Here is a 21,893-nt window from a genome sequence, read left to right as displayed (position 1 = left end):
TTTTATACAAATATTGTGTAAAGAGCCGCAGAGGTGCTGCAAAAAACGTTGCGATGAACGCCGTATGAGTAGCTTGGGAGGAATATTGCCGACAAGTTCATGCTTTATTGCCGTAGTCATGCACATAGCTTGCATCTGCGATGTCGAGAAGAACTCGTCAGCCACTGGTCACATCGAGTGCCTTCATTGGGCCTGTGCCAAGATCACGTGGACAGGTTGGCTCGTACACTCTGTACTTCGGAAATGAGCCGCAGAGTAAGTCGAAGATAAAGTCACAGTGGTCGGCACCTTTCACGACGCCATTTTGGGCACGACGCCACAATGTGCAGCCGTGTCCTGCCGAGAAAATGAACATCAAGGGTATTAGATCACCAACCATTCTTAGAATACCGAAAGCTTGAATTTAGTACACTAAGTCGTCTCCATTAGAAAAATGGTGAAGATGGTGTTGGCTACAGGCGGATGTAGCGATGCAAAGGCAAGCGGGAAATTTCTCCACCAGTGCTTGCCCTATCAACGTGTGTACCGGTAACACTCTGCAGAGTTAAATGTGGTGCATAAGCATGTCACTTATTACTAACGTTACCAAGAGATATAAAGGAGTGGTGATGTTTCTGCTGGATTTGCTAATAGTTACCAATACCTTATATATAGTTTCACTTGACTGTTCACAGCGTGTAGTCCGATTTGGTGGAGTGAGGACCCACTACAATTCCTCATTAATTACAACTACTTCATCAGTAAACATGCAAGTCTTAATTGCAAAACCATAGACAATAGGAAGTTGTCGGGCGCAGTTTGCAAGCTTACTGACATAAGGTATCAATCGCACGGCCATGCAGGAAAAGAAGAGAGGGGCCTATAGTTACGGCTATAGAGTTCCACATTTTGTTCAAGAAACGAAAGCTGTTCAGTAAAGGAAGGCACCGTACACTTCAGTTTGAGAAACTGTTCTTTGACACTGAGCGGGAAGTGAGTAAGCAGCTGTACGCGCAGCCCAGCCTGTGCCTCATGCGTGTTAGATACCACATTCGCCACTTGTGTGTACATGCATGTGTTGTCCATGTGAGTCATATTCATCTGTGTACGTCTTATGTGACGTAGCCCGCTTTGGGCCGGTTGTTCCTATGTGCACGTATTATTTCCTCTGTATATTTCGCTCATTTGTGGCACTATTTATCTAATCCCGCATCGTGACATTGTGTCCCTCTTCTATTCTCTTGTACTCAGTATAACAACCTGCGGAAACATGTCGTGTTCTTTCGTGTCTCTATGCTCAAGTGTGTCTCGTACTATATAGAAAACTCCTTTGCTGTCTTGATCTCTCTTCGCTCTTGAGTTTCGCTAATTTCTGCTGTTTCCTTCTACCTTACCGCATTTAGGTACTAATATCCCGTAAACAGAAGTAACCGCCATCATTATAGGGTCACCAATATATTTCATTTATTGTCGTTTGAATAAAGAAATCCTGCTTTATTCTTTTCATTTACTGAAGACGGTCAGTCATTAAGAAATCTGCAACATCGGTGTGTAAAACCATCGCAGTACTTTTTTGTGCATCGGTCTTACTGTGTCGGTCGTTACTGTGTCTTTCATACGCGTGAACAAACCTAGCCAAAAGGTATTTAAAATTATTCGGTATCTCTGAACAGGTAAAGGTAGTAGCCATTATGTGCAACGGTCTATATTTAACTCGAGACAATTTACGACATGCGAGCTGCCACCTGATGTTATCCGAAGAATATTGCATGCAATTAACAAAATCGGTTCCTGCATTTGTTACCAGCGTATTGATGACGACCAATGTAGCAGTTGCCGCAGTCAACATACAGTGTGTGCGTCTGCCAAGTAAATGGAGCTGAAAGAAAAGAAGCAAAAGAAATGACCAAGTGTCATCAATATTTTCATTAAGAATTTGATGCACATTACCGGCCTCAATTATTTGTGAGGCGGCGCAATTCTGATGCACTCACGCTGCCCTAGCAGTGGCAAGACGTTCGTACGTGAGAAAAAGCATTAATGCAAGCGACGACTTTCTTCTATTTGATGGTATTTGAGCAAAAAACAGGCGTTATGGTCAATGCTGCTTACCGGCACTTCATAGGTCAAGCAGTCTTTCCATATGCTGGTCTCATGAAGATAGCAAGGGTGTCTGTAATACACAAAGGAGGTGATCATCAGTCCATGAAAAACTACAGGCCAATATCCGTTCTGCCAGTTTTTTCCAAAGGCTTAGAAAAAATAATCTGTACGCGTATAACTGTTTTTTTCTCTAATAAACATATCTTATCAGATGCGCAATTTGGCTTTCGTAAAGGAAGGTCGACAGAAACAGCTCTACTAACAATGAAAGAAATTATAGTTTCCAACATAGATAACAGACTTTACACGTTAGGCCTTTTTATTGACTTCTCCAAGGCGTTCGATTCTCTCAGTCATGAGATTCTTGCGGACAAGTTGTTCGCATGTGGAATTCGTGGGAAACCTTTGGACTTGTTGAAATCTTACTTAAAAAACCGCCAGCAGAACGTATGTTTGCAGAGTTTCCAATCGTCTCTCCGTCCTATTTCAAGAGGTGTGCCACAAGGGAGCATTCTGGGTCCCCTCTTGTTCAATCTTTATATCAATGACCTCGTAAATATTGAAAAATCAGCAAAATTTATCATATATGCCGATGACAGTAGCATACTATTTTCTGGGCCAAACATAAATGATCTAGTCCTTCAATGTAATAACACACTTTCAAAGCTATCCACATGGTCGCGTCTTAACGAAATAAAGATTAATCCTCTAAAAACCAAAATTATTATATTTCGTGCAAGGAGTAAAGTAGTTACACGGTTAAGCCCTATTGTATATGAAGGTCTGAACATAGCTGTAGTAAACGAACACAAGATACTCGGCGTTACGTTTTCCGCTCACCTTAGTTGGAACTCGCATGTGGAAGAACTATGTAGGAAACTGTCATCAACTACTGGAGCATTATCACGATGTCAACGCTTACTCCCCTCAAAGGTAAAACTTCAAGTGTATTACGCACTGTTCGCATCCTATATTAACTACTGTAGTCTAGTCTGGGCTACCACAACTAAACGGAACTTAAATAAAATCTTGCTTTTACAAAAAAAGATTCTTCGCCATGTTGCAAACATTTCCTACCTGGCTTCAACTGAAACGGTGTTTCAGGAATATGGCATCATACGGGTACAGCACTTATACAAATTTCGGATTTTGCGATCCTTCTTCTTTTCAAACACTTATAAAGAATTCCTTGTAACTATATCAAACCTAACACCTAACTACCCTAATAGGCTTACGCGACATACCTTAACATGGTCTGTTCCTCGTTACCGAACCACCTACAACTCACAGGCACTCCACTTCAATTTACCATCTATTCTAAACGAATTTCCTGAACTAACTACTGCTAGACAACGGCAGCTATGTCAGTTCTTCACATCAATGTCGTAAATAGAGGTCGCATAGTTATCTTTGGGATGGCGTGCATGTGTCTTGTTTGCGTGGCTTTTGCCCATCCTGTACTTATTGCATTTTTTTTTTTTTTTTTGTCCTGTCATCGTTGCGCGATGTCTGTTATCAGTGCTATTTTTACTCTTTATTGTTTGTGAAACCTGTTAAATAAACAGAATTTTATTTTTATTTACATCTTTCTTTTTTCTCTTTTTTTTCCTTGTACAGTCAAAAGTCTTTAAACGATGATGTTTATTTTATGCTGTATAAAACAATTGATGTGAACCCTGCTGCAACTCTGTATGTTAACTTCAAGTGAGCCTTACGTAAACTTGTTACAGTATTGCTCACATGTTATAATTATGATTTCATATGCATATATGTGCTGTGAACGTCGGATGCTGCCAATGTAAGGGTCTTCAGGGACTCAGTCAAGCTGCCCAGAGCAGCTTTTAGCCCTGAAGACTACCCAGAATTTTCTGGTGAAATAAACTTTTGATTGATTGATCATACACCCAACCTCTATCGCAAGTCATGCAGAGAAAAACTTCCTATTTGCCTGTTTGGGTTGCGGCAATTGGCAAATGGCTAACACATTTATTTGCGCATTATGACTTCGCACATAACTAGCAGACGATTTTGTCAACGATGTGAAATATTTGAAAGAGAAAATATTGCGCAGGCACCAAATATGATGGTAGTCAACGTAAGTGAATCGCCCAACGGTTCTGAAAAACTATTCGTTTTATGATGCCCTTTATAATGCCCTTGAGGGCACGCAGTGTAAAGCGGACGAGACGGTTCGGAACTCAATATTGATAACATGCGCAAATTGTGCTACAGTACAGGATTTGAGTAGTGTGGTTTGCTGGGCCAGTTGGTGCATGGTGTACGTATAAGGGGTTTCCGCAAGTACTGACACGGGAACAAGTAAAAGAAACGGACAAGACAACGCTGGACTTAAAACTGAAGTTTACTGGGAATACATTCCACAAATTTCCGCCACGCATGCGTATACACCCAAGAACATTAACAAGGTTTATAGTCATGCGTGGCGGAGATTTCTGGAATGTATTCCCAATAAACTTCAGTTCTAAGTCCAGCGTTGTCCTGTCCGTTTCTTTTACTTGTGCTGGGGTCCGTACCTGCTGGAACCCCTTACACGTTCACAGGATTTGAGGAATGCTTACGCGTCTGGCTGTGTTATTTTTTTTTTCACGCAGCCAGTTTGCGTGGCATATAGCACGTTCAATTGTTTTGTCATTCACAATAATCGCTTACGCCCGGTAATCTTCTAAAGCGGGCTGGGCGTTTCCCAAATACACTAAATGTGAGGCGGTCGACTGCGCTTCAATAGTTGAAGTGTTTCTGAGAGTTAAGGGTGTCAAGTCTGTAGACGCGGAAGACACAAACGCAGGCCGAAATTCACATCTTGTGTCGCTTCTTCTGCTGTGTGTTCCTTTAGTCATTCCGCAGATGCAAGCAGTGTGCTAAAACTAAAATTTCCAACAACCAGAAATAGCTGGCAGCCGAAAAGAAAATATGTTCCGAAAATAAAATATGGTAAGTGTTAACTTACCATTCTTAGGAAAGAAGGTGTGCACATTTTTCGCTCTGTACCCGGGTGTCGAACTGAAAGCATAAGTGCCGACTCTGAAAAAAAATGGTTGATTTCCGATTAGGTTACAGATATTGCTTCATCGCCGCAATTATTTGGCTTTGACAACTTCACGCAAGTGCACAAACATAAATACTTGAGGATACAGGAGGCTATGCCGGCATGCTTAATACAGAGCTTTAACGTATAGCGAAAAGTTATTTTTAAACACAAGCACTTTCCAGGACAACAAGTGCGCGTCACTTGAAGTCATACGTCGAAGTACGGGAGCTTTAACGTAAAACAAGCTTAGGCAGGCAGAGCACATTCCATTGCGAATCTGTCGCATCCAATAGAATGCATAAGCTTCCTTTCTGTCGTGTTTATGCCAACTTGTCTCGACAGGTGCGGTGTAGTCAGAATCACCAAACCGTCTCGAAAACTTGGCACGCTAGCCGTTCATGTTCATGTGATTCAGGAAAGTTAAATGGAAGCAAATCCTAACGAATTTGCCATTTATTGGCGATCAAAAGTATCGAAAGCTGCTTGTGCCGTGACGTTGGAGAACACTGCTTCTTAGATTAGGTAAATAATACGTTCGATAAGATCCCGAAATAACCCACAGATCTACAAATTATAATAATCTCACAAGAGCGCGGATCGAATTGATGATCAACGCCATGTCACTAATCATACCTGAGAAAATATGCAGTATAACGGTTATCAAAAGAGATAAGATGCCTCAGAAAGGCTGCACAACGTTTCGATAGTGGGACCTGTTGTACGCACAATAAGCCATTGCAAGCGATAGCTGAACTAATCAGCAGTAGGTCGGGCTGAATGGAATAGGCTAGCGAACGATTCTTCTCACGACCAGCGGGTAACGGAAGAGAAAGAGAGGTGCTGCAGCTTCTGGTCGTCTTGTGTGTTTTGACTCTCGGAACTGGCAGATGTTCGGACAAAAAAGGGGTTTCCACCCACATGCGACTCGGCCCATTCAGGTGCCTCGTACCGTGGGGAATCAATGTATTGTATTCGAAACATTTTACAGGTAGCTGGCTCTCCAGCGTCATTCGGGGTTCCAAAAGATGCCGCAAGATGGGGTGGCGTGTCTATTTAAGGTGAGCGATATTGCATGTGACGCGAGTGTTTGTGTAGCATTGTACTTCGTAGAAGGAACGTCACGAGCCCTTTCGTTACTGCCTGGGCCCTTCACGAAGACAAACTGGATCAATCCCGAAGGCCGTGCAATGCCACATAGCGCTTTGAATGGCTATGCCGAAACTTGTTGCCTGTACAGGCAAGTTATTGCTATGCGACGCGACGCACATGTCAACCGTCTCAAAGCGCTTGTTTGCGCGAGGGAAAAAAGGTGGTGAGGTTGTTATTCTGTCGTGTCATGCGTCAGTGTGTGGTCTAAATAGCTCTAGAGCATCCAGCTGTTGCGCTGGGGAACCCTGGTTCAAATATCATCACCGGACACGTAATGTTCTTCGTTGAAGAAGTGCGAAACGCTTCGGGATAGTCACCTAACTATACCTACCTCATAATACCTGGTAAGAGGCGAAGAATGCTTCGCATTGGAACAGCTTCGTTCAGAAAATAGCCGAAGGCTCTTACACTGACTGAGTTCCAGCTCCGTTAGTGCGCCATGAGAACTTAGACGGAACTGTGAAATCTTTGCTTGGTCCAAGCCTCTGGAAACTGACACATTTCGCCACTCCGCCGTAGAATGGATCGTACGGGTAATTTCTGTACACCAAGTACCATTTGTGGGGTGTCTCTGGGCACTGCGAAAGGCAAGAATAAAATTTGAATAAAATGAATAAAGAGCCTTGCCATGAAATACACTATAAAATGTTCTGAACATTCAGGGCGATGGTTATTTCACTTTACGTAATATTAGCACCAAACGCATATCAGCAATAACATAAGAAGCGCGCTCGTAAAAGTCTCTTGAAAAGGATACCATACCCGCACCCTCGAATAAGAGGAAAGTAATAAAATTATGATGTTTAACCTTACAAATGAACTCACACATTATAATAGGTCCCGCTGTTTATGTGAGAAGGGAAGGGTTCGGAATAAATGAGACCTCCTAGAATTCTTCACGTCCACCTAAACATAAATGCACATTCTCAATTTCATTCCACATATGTTGCGCTGAGCAAGTAAAATATTTTGGCAAAGATGTTCCGCTTAAAAATCTGTGTGGAACGAGATCAGGATGTTCCACTCAGTGGCTTATTGAAGCTCATGTGCAACAAAATAATAGTGTTTGTTATTGAAGCAGTGGAGAAAAATCTTCTGCAACGAAAGGTTAAATTAAATAGGTTGAATTGAATTGAATTTATTCCGCAACAAATTTACCATGAGGACAACGCAAAAATTCTGTAATTGCAGCTTTATGGCAAGCTGCCACTTCATACAGAGCTCCCCATCAGCAGGCGTTTGGTGTGTTGCGACACCACGTACCCCAGCACATGAGTGTCGGAACCCCCCGCGTTTACCCGTACGTGGGGGATCCCGGCGGTTGAGCCGATGCTGGATGTTTGGACCTTTAAGGCCCCCCGGCGGTGTCAACACACCCATTTGGTCTCAGCTTCATGTAGACGGCACCCCCGGATTTACCCACCCGGGGGAAATCGGTGGTTGCCTTTTTCAGTCTCTCTCTCCCTCCTACCTTCGTGTTTCTCTCACTTTCGATCTTTCCTGGCTTCTCCTGGTTTTCTCTTACTTCCAATTTTTCCAGGCAGCAAGGGTTAACCTGGTGTAGTCTATCCGACCTAGGGTATCTTATATTACGTTTAGTAGTTACGTATAGCAGGTGTCTACGTTTCCTTCGGGTCTCGCAGCGTTCCCTTGTTGGGCTCGGTGGTGCACGGCTAGCGTAACTACCGAAATAGAATAAGTTATTGATGGATTTAAGCGTCTTTCCCCGACTGCCTGATCGTCCTCTTTCGAAAAGAGGGCGCATCGAAGAAACTTTTCAATTTTTTGCCCAACGCAAGGAATCCTTCCATCGCTACCGCGCGATACATGGTCAATGCCCTGAAAAGAGGCCAAGAACCCTTTCAATATTCACCGTTACGAAAGTTCTCACCGACGTGCTGGGTCCCGGATACAAAAATCACTAAAATGCCTAGCGGCGACCTACTGCTTAAAGTACGTGACCAGCTCGAACATGAAAAGATTCCAAATATGTCGAGATCACAGTTGCCCCACATCGCTCCATGAACACCTCCAGATGTGTGATATCAAATGCTGATCTTTTTAATCTCAGCGAAGGAGAACTGCTCGAAGGATAGAATGAGCAGGATGTTGTCAAAGTACAAAGGATAACGACCAAAAGCGATAACGAAGAAATTCCTGCAGGACACCTCATTCTCACCTTTTCTACAAGTGTACTGCCAGAACATCTCGATACAGGTTATACAGAAACATGAGCAAGACCATACTTTCCAAATCCACGTAGATGTTTCAAATGCCAAAGTTTTGGCCATGGCTCACAAAGCTGCTGAGGCCGTTTCACTTGCGGCAATTGTGGGGAACAAGAGTACGCTTCCGACGACTGCACTGACACGCTCCACTGTGTGAACTGCGACGGTGATCACGCCACATATTCCCGATCATGTCCGACGTGGAAAAAAGAAAAGGACATTATCACATTGAAAGTTAAAGAGAACATATCATTTCAAGAAGTGGGCAAATGTTTTTCATTCATGCGTGCCACATTCATACTAATTTCTTGGTCTACTTGATGCGCTGCCTGAGCCGTGCGTACTCGTTGGGGATTTCAACGCGCACCATACTCTCTGAGGAGACTCTGGATGCGATGCCAAAGGCCGGTTAATAGAACATTTTGTTCCTTCTTGGGGAGCATGCTTAATAAATAAAAAGGAGCCGACATTCTATAGTATAGCATAGCACATGACACGTACTCTGCGATAGATTTAGCTATAAGCTCTGCCACACTTCTAATATGCCTAGAAATGGACGTAGTTAAAAACTCATACGGGAGTGATCATTTTCCCATCTGCCTCAAGACTTTAGAACAAAATAAATCCCTCCCACATCCCCCTCAATGGAAAGTTGCATCCGCAGATTTGAAAAATGTTGAGGAGATAACCCAGATGGAACGAAACGCTTTTAATGATTTTAGTGTGGATGATGCTATTGCCTATTTTACCGATTTTATAATTGATTCTGCAATAGAGTGCATTCAACAAACGAAGGGGACTACAAAAAGAGGCATAGGCCGTGGTGGAATGATCAGTGCAAGAATGCGCGTAAGGAGCAAAACAAAGCCGGCCGTTTACTACGTCAGCCTCCAACGGCAGAAAACCTCATCAACTTTAAGCGCGTGAAATCCAAAGGCAGACTCATATCGCTAAAAGAGAAAGCTGGGAAAAATACGTCACGAGCAAAAAATTCTGTACGCAAGAAGCAAAAGTCTGGAACAGGCTAAGAACATTAATTAGTCGACGAACCAACCTTGTGCCTTTGGTCGATGATCAAGGCTGCAGCCTTGAAAACCAGGCGAATACTCTCGAACAACATTTCGAGCCTGTGTGCGGACTCTGTGTACTACTCACAGTCATTCCAGAAACATGAACAGATAGCAGATTGTAAGGCACTTAACCGTGAATGTAGTGGAACTGAACCGTTCAACCATCCTTTTAGCATTGCCGAGTTCAGAGCTTCTTTGAACGGTCTGTGCGAAATCTGCACCAGGAACTGATAGCGATGTTCATAATGGTAAAACATCTTAACCCGAGCACGCAGATGGCTCTGGTAATTTTCAGCATTATTTAGGAACCAGGAAACATTTCATTGGCATGGAAAGAGGCCATTGTAGTCCCTGTCTCAATACAAAGTAAAAATACCTTCTCTGTGGCAACCTACCAGCCCAGAGCGCTCACAAGTTCTTTATGTAAACACTTTGAAAAAATGATAACTCGCAGCTTTTTACACTTCCTTCAATGAAGCAAGCTCCTTGACCAATTGAAGTATGGTTTCAGGGAAGGCCAATCGACGACAGACCAGCTCGTTTGCATTGAAGCATGTATTCGCGACGCTTTCATACGCACAGTTCTTTCTTTCCATCTTCTTAGACATGGAAAAGGCTTACGATACCTTGTGTCGGTATGTATTACTACGTGACCTATCAGAAATGGTCATCTGCGAAAAAATGCTTAATGTAATCGAAACCTATTCATCAAATCGCACATTCCATGTTAGAATCGGTAATGTTCTCTCGAGACCATTTATACAGGAAACGGTGGTACCGCAGGGTGGCATGCTCATATGCCCACATTTTATCTTAAAAATAAATTCCTCGCGCTTGAATATTTTATTTGGTATACTTTGATGACGTTAAGACTAGATTCATCCTCATCAGCCTATCTTATGTCCACTGCAGGACGAAGGCGTCTCCCTATGATCTCCAATTGCATTTAAGCCAAGCAACCTCGCTATCTGTGAGCGACAAGTATATGTTTATCTAAAGAAGGTGTCTAAGTGGCCCGATGAAAATGGCTTTAAGGTCAACGCAAACAAAAGCACCTTTGTTCTCTTGACACAAGAGAGAGACCTCATAGCAAATCTTGATGAAGACCTTCAGGGGCCGCACATGCCTGTGAGCACAGAGTACAAACTTTCAGGCCTAATATTAGACACGAAATTAACCTTTATTTCATGCCTGAAGTACCTTAGAAACAAATGCCTAAAAACCATTAGCATTCTTAAAATTTTGTCACACTCAACGTGGGATAGTGATAGGAAGTACATCATAAACCTTTACAAGAGCCTCATTCGAACACGCTTAGATTACGGGGCCATAGTTTATCAATTGGCTACACCTAGGGCCTTGAAGGTGCTGGATACCATCCGTCACAAAAGTATCCGCCTGGTGACCGCTGCCTTCAAGACAACTCTTGTAGAGAGTCTCTGCATTGAAGCTAATGAGTGGGCGCTTCATCTTCACAGGTCGCACTCAATTTTCATGTACTTCTGAAGGTAAATGCAAACCGCAAACACCTCTCTTAGGTAAGTGCAAACAATATGACATCTGCAACTTTATTTAATAATCTCCCGGCAGTTAGAAAACCCTCCTAACTGCATGTATGGAAGATTAGTCAAGAAATGGATATTCCACTTCTTTAATATCCCCTAATCACTCCTGTCAGGCCATGTCCGCCGTGACACTGGCAGCTTTTTGAATGGGATACTCCATTTGTTGAAATAACAAAGAACGCTCCCTAGGTACACATTCCAATCCACTTTCTTGAACTACAGTCGAAGCTCTTGCAAAAAATCTTACACAGATGCTTCAAAGTCGCATGCCAGCGTTTTATATGCAGCTGTCAGCCCATCATTTTCACGATCTAAAGTCCTACACCCCGAGAAAAGCTTATTCACTGCTGAAGCATATGCTGTACTGTCAGCTGTTGAACATATCAAGAAAACTGCAAAAGGCGATTATATTCACAGACGGTCTTAGTGTCGTAAAATTTCTAATGTCACTCTAGAAACACAACAATCCTGCACTCAGTAAGCGATATTGACTCCTGTGCACAGCATATACATCTAATCAGTACGTCATAGTATGTTGGGTGCCTGGGCACGGAGGCATTCAGGGCAACTTGCTTGCAGAAAAAATTGCCACATCCTTTGCAACGATGCTGGTAACTCTTCCGTAGGTGTCCTGGACCATGCGTAGCCACTGGACCGTGGCTACGCATGGTGTCCGCATTACTCAAAGCAGCAAATACAAGGGAACTCAGTATATACCAAAGCGGTATAACACATTATTATGGCCGTGAAGTACACGCGTTGCCTTCCTTGGTATCAGAACATGAATAAACTCAGTGTATCAGTCGATATGAAACGAAAGCGCTTACCGCCAATGGGTCTTGATACTTTTGTAGATCGAATCGCAATTCTGGGTAATACTGTGCCTGTGTGAAGCTGAGACACAAGCAAAAAGCGTAGACGGCAGCAGTTGCAAGCAAAGTACTCTTAAGCGCAGACATGGCAGTCTATGGTCAGAGTAGGACAGCGACAACTCTCCTCGAAGAAGCTTTCTTTTATACGCCAAAAAGGACCTCAGAAAATCTGCTTTTTCACATGTTGCGCCGCTTCCTAGAAACCATAAGGTTAAAAAAGAATGCCCAGGTTAAAGGCCAGTTATGGCTCAAGCGTCGTGCAGAAATGTAGAATGTTCGAGTATCTCAAGAGCTTTCCATTTGTTCCAAGAACGCTTGCTGCCGTACATCTAAGGTTTTTGATAATTTTTTACTTTTTTTTACACGTCAATGTGACCTCCCACTCATGAGTGCCTCGTTTACTTCGTGCAAACGAGGTTTAGAAACCGACTGGTCGAGGCTGCCTGGTGACATAACGAAAATGCGGGACAAAGACAAACAGCACGAGGGACGTCTGTTCTTGTCCTGTCTCTTCACGTCTGCGTTGGCGATGTCTAATATTGTCAGGTGGTAGTGACTGTGAAGAAAGTAAAACGTTTAAGGGCAAAACTAGCATTTTATTGGGCGAACTTGTGCCCACAAAAGCAAGTTACACTCAAAGGAGAGGATCGCGGCGAACGCGCTCGGCGGTCGTCAAAATCTAATCAGCGGCTCAAGCGTGTCGGCTTTTATACATCAGTCGTCGAATGTTCCAGAGTAATCGCTGGGACCCGCGTGTCTCCCACAAAGTTCTACAGTATTCGCCTCGCGCATACATGTAATCAGATTACACAAGGTTCGGTCACAGACAGCGGATGGAACCATCGATAACATTTCAGAAACTTCCCATACATGCAGGCGCGTCCCGCGCTGTGCGATAACATTTGTTAGGCGGTGAAACGTGGTCGCCCGATAAACAAGTACACGTGTCAATACCCCCCTCTTAAAAACATCGACCCGATGCTGCAATCAAACGAAAGTAATAAACAACACCCGTAGCAAAGAAACAACAAACTAAGGAAGTTCGTCAGCGTGCGTAAAAACGCTTAAGACGCACCACGTGGACCGCTTCAAATCGTGCGCGGCGCCGCTGTGAATGCGAAATGCCCTCTGGCACGACCTCATAGTCCAGTTCGCCAATGCGTCGGGTGACCTTGTATATAGGGTCCGAAATAGCGTCACAATACTTTCTCACTGAGTCCTCGTCAGCGTATCGGGGTCGAAACCCAAACACGGTCGCAAGGGTGGTACTCGACGTAGCGACGCCCGAGGTTGTAGTGTCGGCTGTCGGTAGGTTGCTAGTTCTTGATCCGTAGGCGGGCGAGCTGTAGGGCTTCTTCGGCGCGCTGGAGATAGGTGGCGACGTCAAGATTCCCTCCATCGGTGACGTGGGGCAGCATGGCGTCGAGAGTCGTCGTCGGGTTCCTGCCGTAAACCAGCTTGAAGGGCGTGATCTGTGTTGTTTCTTGCACCGCCGTGTTTTAAGCGAAGTTGACATACGGCAGGACGGCATCCCAGGTTTTTTGTTCGACGTCGACGTACATGGCTAGCATGTTGGCCAGGTCTTATTCAGGCGCTCCGTAAGACCATTCGTCTGTGGGTAGTAGGCAGTTGTCCTCATTTGCCTTGTCTGACTGTACTGCAGAATGGCTTGGGCGAGCTCCGCTGTAAAGGCCGTTCCTCTGTCGGTGATGAGGACTTCTGGGGCGCCATGTCGCAGCAGGGTGTACTCGACGAAGAATTTCGCTACTTCGGCTGTGCTGCTTTTCGGCACAGCTTTCGTTTCAGAGCTGTGGTTGAGGTAGTGCGTCGCCACGACGATCCACTTATTTCCGGTTGCTGACGTCGGAAAGGGTCCCAACAAGTCCCTCCCGATCTGCTGAAATGGTCGGCAAGGAGGCTCGATTCGGCTTTAGTAATCGCGCTTGCCTTGTCGGTGGTGTCTTGCGTCACTGACAGTATCGGCATGTATTGACGTAACGGGCAACGTCGGCAATCAGGAGCGGCAAGTAATACCTTTCCTGTATCCTCGACAGCATCCAGGAGAATTCGAGGTGCCGAGCGGTCGGATCGTCATGCAGGGCGTGCAGTAGTTCCGGACGCAGCGCTGAGGGAACAACAAGAAGGTAGTTGGCGTGGACTGCGGAGAAGTTCTTCTTTACTAGTAGGTTGTTTTGAAGCGATGATGAAGACAATCCTCGCTTAAATGCTCTAGGGACAACGTCGGTGTGCCCTTCGAAATACTCGACGAGGCCTTTTAGCTCCGGGTCTTCTCGTTGCTGTTCAGGGAAGTCTTCCGCTCTTAATATTCCGAGGAAGGCGTCGGCATCCTCGTCATCTTGCAGCACCGAGTCAATGGGTGCGCGTGATAGGCAATCGGCATCAGCGTTTTCGCCCGGACTTGTAGGTTACAGTGATGTCGTATTCTTGTAGTTTGAGGTTCCACCGTGCAAGTCATGCTGAATGATCCCTTAAATTCGCAAGCCAACACAACGCGTCATGGTCGCTGACGACTTTGAATGGCCTGCCACATAGATGAGGGCGAAATTCTTGCTGTAGCCCAAACGATGGCGAGGCATTCCTTTTCGGTCGTAGAATAGTTGCCGTCCGCTTTTGACAGCGACCGGTTAGCATACCGCCCGTTCAAGACCGTCTTTCCTCGGTACTAGGACGGCACCGAGGCCTAGGCTACTGGCGTCAGTGTGGATTTCGGTATCGGCGTTCTCGTCGAAGTATGCAAGTACCGCCGGCGACTGCATGCGTCGTTTGAGCCGTTCAAATGCGTCGGCCTGCGGCGTTTCCCACTTGAACTCGACATCCCATTTAGTTAGACGTGTCAACGGCTCAGCGATGCGTGAAAAGTCCTTGACAAAGCGCGTGTAGTAGGCACACATACCAAGGAATCTACGCAATGCCTTCTTGTCGAGGGGCTGCTGAAACTTTGCTATGGCAGCTGTCTTCTGTGGGTCGGGGCGGACTACAAATTTCCTGATCACGTGGCCCAGGAACAGAAGCTCATCGCAAGCGAAGCGGCACTTTCCCGGCTTCAGAGTGAGCCCTGATGACTAGATGGCCTCTAGTACTGTCGCAAGCCGCCTAAGGTGATCGTCGAAATTTCCGGTGAAGACGACGACGTCATCCAAGTAAACAAGACAGGTCTGCTACTTCAGCTCTGCTAACAAAGTGTCCATGACGCGCTGGAACGTTGCAGGCGCCGAGCACAGTCCGAATGGCATAACCTTGAACTCGTAGAGGCCGTCTGGCGTGATGAAGGCGGTCTTTTCGCGATCTCTCTCGTCGACTTCTATTTGCCAGTAGCCAGACTTGCGATCCGTCGACGAGAAATGTTTTGCGTTGCAGCGCTGATCCAATGCGTCGTCTATCCGTGGGAGGGGGTATACGTCCTTATTCTTGACCTTGTTAAGTCGACGATAGTCGATGCAGAAACGTAGGGTTCCATCCTTTTTCTTCACCAAGATACCCGGAGATGCCCACGGGCTTTCTGAGGGCTCGATGGTGTCGTCGCGCAGCATTTCATCGACTTGGTGCCTTATAGGTTCCCGTTCTCGCGTCGAAACTCAGTAAGGACTCTGGTGGGGTGGTCGAAGGCACTCTTCGGTTATTTTGCGATGCTTTGCGACTGGCGTTTGTCGAATCCTCGATGACGTCAAAAAGCAGTGTTTGTATGGTCGAAACAGACTTCTGAGCTGTTGCTGTTTAATCATGGGGAGACTTGGATTGATGTGGAAGTCTGGTTCGGGAACTACGGTCGTCGGTGTAAATGCGGCAGAATCCGAGAGGAAAAACGCATTGCTGGTTTCCAAAATTTCCTCGCCATATGTGATCGTCGTGCCCTTGTTGATATGCTTGAACTCCTGGCTGACGTTTGTCAGCAACACTTTAGCTTTCCTCCATGCAGTCGAGCGATCCCTCTTGCGACAAAAATTTTACGGTCGAGTAGTAGACGGCGGTCACGCACGATGACGCCTTCTACGTCTGCAGGTGTTTTTGTGCCGACGGAAATGACAATGCTGAAGCGGGGTGGGATGCTTACTTGATCTTCGAGCGCACGCAAGGTGTGGTGAATACGACAGCTCTCCGGTGGCATCACTTGATCTTCCGGCAGCGTTATCGACTTCGACTTCAGGTCGATGATTGCGCCGTGTTGGTTCGAAAGTCCAGGCCAAGAATGACGCCTCGCGAACACTGTTGGAGGATAACGAAGGTGGCAGGGTAGGTCCGGTCTTGAACTGCAATTCTTGCAGTGCAGATTCCAGTCGGCGTTATTAGGTGTCCTCTAGCGGTTCGAATTTAAGGGCCTTCCTATTCAGTCTTAACCTTCTTCAGGTGGGCTGCGATGGGTCCACTTATGACGGAGTAGTCGGCTCCTGTATCCACTAAGGCGGTGACTGTGTGGCCGTCGAGAAGCACGTCGAGGTCGGTGGTTCTTTGTATTGAGTAGCAGTTAGCTCTTCGCGTCGGATCATGGCTGCGTCGTGTTGAACTGAAGCTGGAACGTCGCGTCGTAAAGTCGTCTTTCGTCGGTGTATTCTTGACTTTATGGCTTCCTCAGGATGGCGGCGTCTCGTTGATATACCGTCGAGGCCGTCTTTTTGGCGTCTTCGTCGGCGGTGGACCGCACCTCCATCGGTTGCTGCTTTTAGTTTTCCGGATATGGGCTGACGGACCGGCCCCGGGCTGGGCCAGTGTATGGACGACGCTGCGGCTACAGGTAGCGGCCTGGTGACGGCGAACGGGATGGTCGTCTAGGGCTCCCCTGTGTGGCAGTGAGATAGTCGGCGATGTCACGTGGGCGTTCGCCTTGCTCGGGGCGCGGTGCATTGATGGCGAGCCATCACAGTCCCATCTCGCGGTAAGGGCATCGGCGGTAGATGTGTCCGGCTTCTCCGCAGTGATAGCAAACCGGACGGTGGTCGCGGGTTCATCCGGTCTCGCTGATTTCCTACAGACTTCACATCTTTCACCATTTCCTTATACACCTGTATAGAAATTCGAAAAGTTAATTGTTTCACAATAAAGTCTAGCGCATATGTGTATAGTATTGTGGTCTTCCCCAAAATTTGACGAACCCTTCTTGTACGCCTGCAGAACTTTGAAAGTCCTGAGCAGAGGCTTTCCGGAATCTGAAGGCGAGGAAGAAAAAAGAAATTTCCACCAAGGTATGGAAGAAAACTTACAGAACTCAATAGCCATGTTCTATATTTGTTCGCTTCCGGTTGTTAACTACTACGGCCTCTGAAATCTGATAGTCTCTTAGTTAGCCTAGATTAGAGAGCGACCGTCTAGAAAGTACCTTTATCCCGGGATTGATTATGCGCCCATGACAAATTTTTTTTAAAAAATGCACAACGTTTTCTTACTGAAAAAGCCCTACAGGTTTCTTTCGCTAATTCGTGCTGCCAGGCAAGTGGATGACGATTTCTCTGTTTCATGAGTCTTCCCTCATCTCGTTGGCTTCCGTTGAACTGATTTATCATAATATGGAGACACATGGAATTCGCTTGCAAAAGCAGACGTCGTTTGACCACCGCGCCATCTATTCGCCAGCAAGACGTGCAAGGCTTTGTTGCAGTTAGCGAGCACTCCGCAACGTGGTATTTTGCTCAGTTTTTTTTTTTTTTTTTGACGGCGTGCTACTGTTCACCAGGATGTCTCAGTGGGCCTCCAGTATGTCCTACTGCGAGTCTTTTTCGATATCTAATTTAGCTCGTGAGATGTGATTTTCTTCTCGCATTTTCCCTATTCTGTTAAAATGGGGCGCCCGGCTGCCCCCAAAAGAGGGCGTGATGTTTACATGTCCCGAAATTATGGCAATGACCTGTCTTTTTGTTTGTGAACCCCGCATGTGCCGACCATGTTTCGGGCCTGATATTGGATGCGGTTACTCGGGCGCTATAACGTAAAGCTGTTCCATACATTTCTATTCCCTTTCTGTAATCAGCCCTAAACGATTGGTCAAACGTTTTTCGCGTCATTCCCACTTCGCCTGTATTTAACGCTATGTCACGATAACCGAGAAAACTTTTCATCTCATTTTACATATTCCCATTGACTATGTATGATTAGATGAAACAAAACAAAAAGGATTTCTGGCGCCGCACTTCTTTCGCCATTAGCCCTGTGGTATTGGTCAAAACTTTTCAGACTGCGCTCACTTCGCTTTTCGGCCACGCGAAATCACAAGGACTCGAAAACTCATCACGTCAAACTGATGTGTACGAACTAACTATGCATTATTATGCCCCACAAAGCTTGTTTTTTTCGGGATAGATGGAGACTTCTCTATTCCGAAAGAAATACAAGACGTCTACCCACTTATCACTCTGGCCCTGCCTACTCGGAGCTGCCGGGTAGAAAGAATTCATTTGCATAAATGTGTTCACGTGGCACTATAACGTTTTCGAGCTTTTTTGACACATAGACATCCCTCAGCCAACTTTTCTTCTCTGAGGGTCCGTGTGAACGGCGCTTTTAACGTTCCCCTACATGCCACTGCGGTTATCCATAAGCTGCAGCAATCTAAGCAAGGGAAACTGGTCACTACCCCCCCCCCCCCCGCCGGCACCACCCTCCTCAACCTGCTTTATTTTTTAGTTGCGTTAATTCGGTCCCATAGAAACCATCTCCACTTCTGTGCGTTTGTCGCCTCTTGTAAGCCAATTGGATAAGAAAACCATATCGATTAAGGTAGTCAGTCGTATTGGATTTGAAAGCAAACAAAAGTGACCTACCATAACTGATGAGTGCGTTCTATTGGGTGGCTCAAACGATGGTGCGGGTCATCACCCGATGCTTGCGTTGGTGGTTACGTAAATTTGACGTTAGGAGATTGGAGTAAAAACAGCTTGGAAAAGTTTTACTTTATAGGGCCCTTGCTGTACGAGAAAGAGCATGAGATGAGAGCGAAAGTATGGTAGCGCTACAGTGAACTAGAATATATATATATTTCAATTCATATTGGTAGTGGAGATCGAGAACGTACTCCGTACTAAAAAGACTTGCTCACCAAATGGTGAGTGTAATTTGTTGTTCACTTGTAATATGTGTGCTTTGTATTGGGGAAAACACAGTTATTGCTTAGTATATGCCATATTTTCGAATCTGAGCTGTAGGCCACTTCAACCATTATTTATTTACGACTTTACAACAAAGCGCAGCCTCACAGCGAAGCTTTATTTGCTTGCCTCCGGAGGCATTCGCATGACTCCTCGGTGTTGTATCTCAGAATAAACTTGGCCAATACCAGAGGCAGCGTAACACTGCACTGCATCAGCACTTGCAGCCGTCTTCCAGATCTAAACGTCCTTCACTAGCTGTAAGCTTGCCTATTTATAACACGCCGTCACTGATTTTCATGGAAGTGGCTGGTTGGACAAGGTTATACACAATTATACGGCGGATTCATGAGTACGCCCACCATAACGTGAGCGTATTGGTTTTAGCCAGGACATGTTCATAGTCTTATGTTTTCAAGAGCTTACTGCGAGATCATCAAAAAATACCCGACTTGTAATGGCAAGCTACTTCATTTTGTCAAGACATTGTTGGCCAAGCAACAAAAATGCCAAAAGTCCAGGTAGGGTAATTGCACTGCGCTTGACAATACTGAAGTCGGATCCGCGTAAGCTTCCTTTCGGCCCTGACCGAGCTGCTCTTGTGGATGACTCATGTCTTAATCTTGTCTACACGTCATCTCGCCAACACCGCGCACTCCAGCGGAAGCCACGAGTCTCATCAGCCAATCGGAAAAGAGAAGCAGAAGTCCTTGTCTGCCTCTGATCGCTTTCCGCGTGAGCCCCACGGAAAATGAATGTATGAATAAAACTTTATCTGAAACGGCTCTTATTCCGTGCCGTTCAGGTCTACGGAATGCAAGCTTTACGGAATGGTTGGTAGTGTGCAAAGGGCGAGCCTTATTCCCTTCTCTAGAACACGCAGCCAGCTCTGGTTACTGATTGGCAAACACGAGCCCAAGCACTCGCTGCACTGCACGGAATTAGCGAGTGCTAGCGTAGTTTTACGAGGTGCATGCGCCTGACAGCCCAGTCACGAGCATAGCGATTATGATGTAGATGATGAGGATGGTGGTGGTGGTGGTGGCGGAAATTTTTATTGTTCTGAGCAAGCAAAACTTATGCTCGTGGTGGGTGGCCTGTTTATTCCAGAAGGCATTGGACCTTGGCCTCCTGTAATTTTGTGTGCGTGCGTGTGCGAGTGTGTGTGAGAGAGAACGAGAGAGAGAGGGAAGGCACAATGGTTGCTTTTACTAAGGAAATGTTGTTAATGTCAATTGTTAAACTACTTCAGTTCCTCTGAAACCTCTGTAATGATTCTATGTGTTTGGGGTGACCACGCCTTCTTGAAGTCCTTAGTTGGCGGCTCGAAACATGTCGTCGCGAATAACAAAAAATTCCATTGAATTCGAACGCCACAGCAGCGGAGTCCGAACTGCGAGGATGAGCTGTGCACTCAGTAGGAAACAAGCACGAAGTCGAGCACAAAGGTGAATACTATTGTCTGTCTGAAAAAAAAAAAAAAAAACAGCCGCAAACTTAGCCGCACAACTTCTATAAATATATATAGTTAAATCGTGACGTCTCGGCAGCTGCGTGCCCATGCGCCCCCGGCGACCTTGCAGACTCTCATTTATCAATTTGACGTTTCTATAACTCGTATCTCTTACAAACTCGTGAGTTCGCTCATGTTGTGGGCCAGCTAGCACAATAGCAACAGCACAGGCCACTAACCATCCTAAAAATATGAATATTATCCTTCCGTACTCGTGCTTTTGCTATTCTTTGTCCCCATTTCTTGATTTTCAGTACGTTAGCATCAGGAATGTCAAAGTGGGAAAAAGTGTGTGAGAGAGCGACAAAAAAAAATGTTGACCAATCAAGAGTCAGGTTGGCTACGCTGCGTTGGGGGAAGGGAGGAGGCGAATAGAAAGAAGGAACGAAGAGGAAGAAGAAATGGACCACGGAACACTTTAACCACACCCTCGGTGACATCCTCGCTAGGAACATCACATCCGACCACTCCATTTGGGACCTAGTTCTCCCATTCGGCACCTACGCCTACAAAACCGCAATGCCAGCCACTACTCGTTTCTCCCCCTTCTATCTTCTTTACGGCTGCCATGCTTCTCATACAATCGATACCATTCATCGCTTTTTCCAGACTACCCAATCTGGCAAAAATATTCAAATCCGAAAAATAGTTCTGTCGTCATTCCAGACAGTACATTACTTTACTAGTAGAAGAATGGAAGCGGCAATATTGAGCTGAGCGTAGAAAATCTTTCGATCAAATTGATCTACTTCTATAAGCCTGGAAGGAAAAGTTAAGGGAGCATGCTAAAAGAGTAAAGAGAAAAGCAGGGAAATATGCGCATCTTGTTCCATGTTTGATTTTTGACGTGGGAGTGAGACACAATTTAGTCATAGGCGTGTTCTAGCCAGAAATAATAAGTCAACGTAGACTATTTGAATACAATTCCAGTAACCTCGCAACGCATGTTTCAAACCATGAAATGACTTGGTTTACAAAAAAATTGCATCTGAAGCGTCCGAATACCTTTTTCGAAATTCAATTCTGGAGTGGTGACCTTCCATACGCCATCACCACCCTTTGCTTCCCTCTGTGAGTAAGTGAGTAAGCGAGTAGTCCTGATCACTTTTGACGCAGGGCAGGCGGTTGTCAACGCCAGAGGAGATGTTGAAAGCACGAAAGGAAAGAAAATAAGGCGTAGAAAGTAAGGAGAAAAAGAACGTAAAACACAGTTTCGTCAGAGTAAAACCGCGCCCTACAAGCAGCGCCACCGAGCCAAGGCAGAAGTTAAG

The 21,893-nt window shown here is 45.6% G+C and overlaps 1 protein-coding gene across 1 annotated transcript; it reads right to left on the bottom strand.

Moving 5' to 3' along the window:
• Window positions 1–85: 85 nt before the first annotated feature.
• On the bottom strand, window positions 86–12,148 carry LOC126545024 (uncharacterized). The gene is made up of 5 exons (XM_050192643.3): window positions 11,971–12,148; window positions 6,689–6,858; window positions 5,051–5,124; window positions 1,784–1,858; window positions 86–336 (listed from the first exon to the last, which is right to left on the bottom strand). Exons 1-5 carry the CDS (start codon window positions 12,100–12,102, stop codon window positions 158–160), a joined length of 630 nt encoding a protein of 209 aa, XP_050048600.1. The 5' UTR covers window positions 12,103–12,148; the 3' UTR covers window positions 86–157.
• Window positions 12,149–21,893: the final 9,745 nt, after the last annotated feature.

The sequence above is a fragment of the Dermacentor andersoni genome, chromosome 10 (genome assembly GCF_023375885.2).
Source record: "Dermacentor andersoni chromosome 10, qqDerAnde1_hic_scaffold, whole genome shotgun sequence".
Lineage (NCBI taxonomy): Eukaryota > Metazoa > Arthropoda > Arachnida > Ixodida > Ixodidae > Dermacentor > Dermacentor andersoni.
Note: the sequence above shows the minus strand (reverse complement) of the source record. Positions and strands in the feature narration are given on the sequence as shown.

Excerpts from the sequence above, each read along its gene's own strand:
- LOC126545024 (XM_050192643.3), bottom strand. The coding sequence starts at position 12,102 with ATGTCTGCGCTTAAGAGTACTTTGCTTGCAACTGCTGCCGTCTACGCT. Across the intron at positions 1,859-5,050 it reads CACCTTCTTTCCTAAGAATG|CTCCATTTACTTGGCAGACG; the intron begins GTAAGTTAACAC and ends CTTTTCTTTCAG. Across the intron at positions 337-1,783 it reads TGGTCGTCATCAATACGCTG|GACACGGCTGCACATTGTGG; the intron begins GTAACAAATGCA and ends TTTTCTCGGCAG.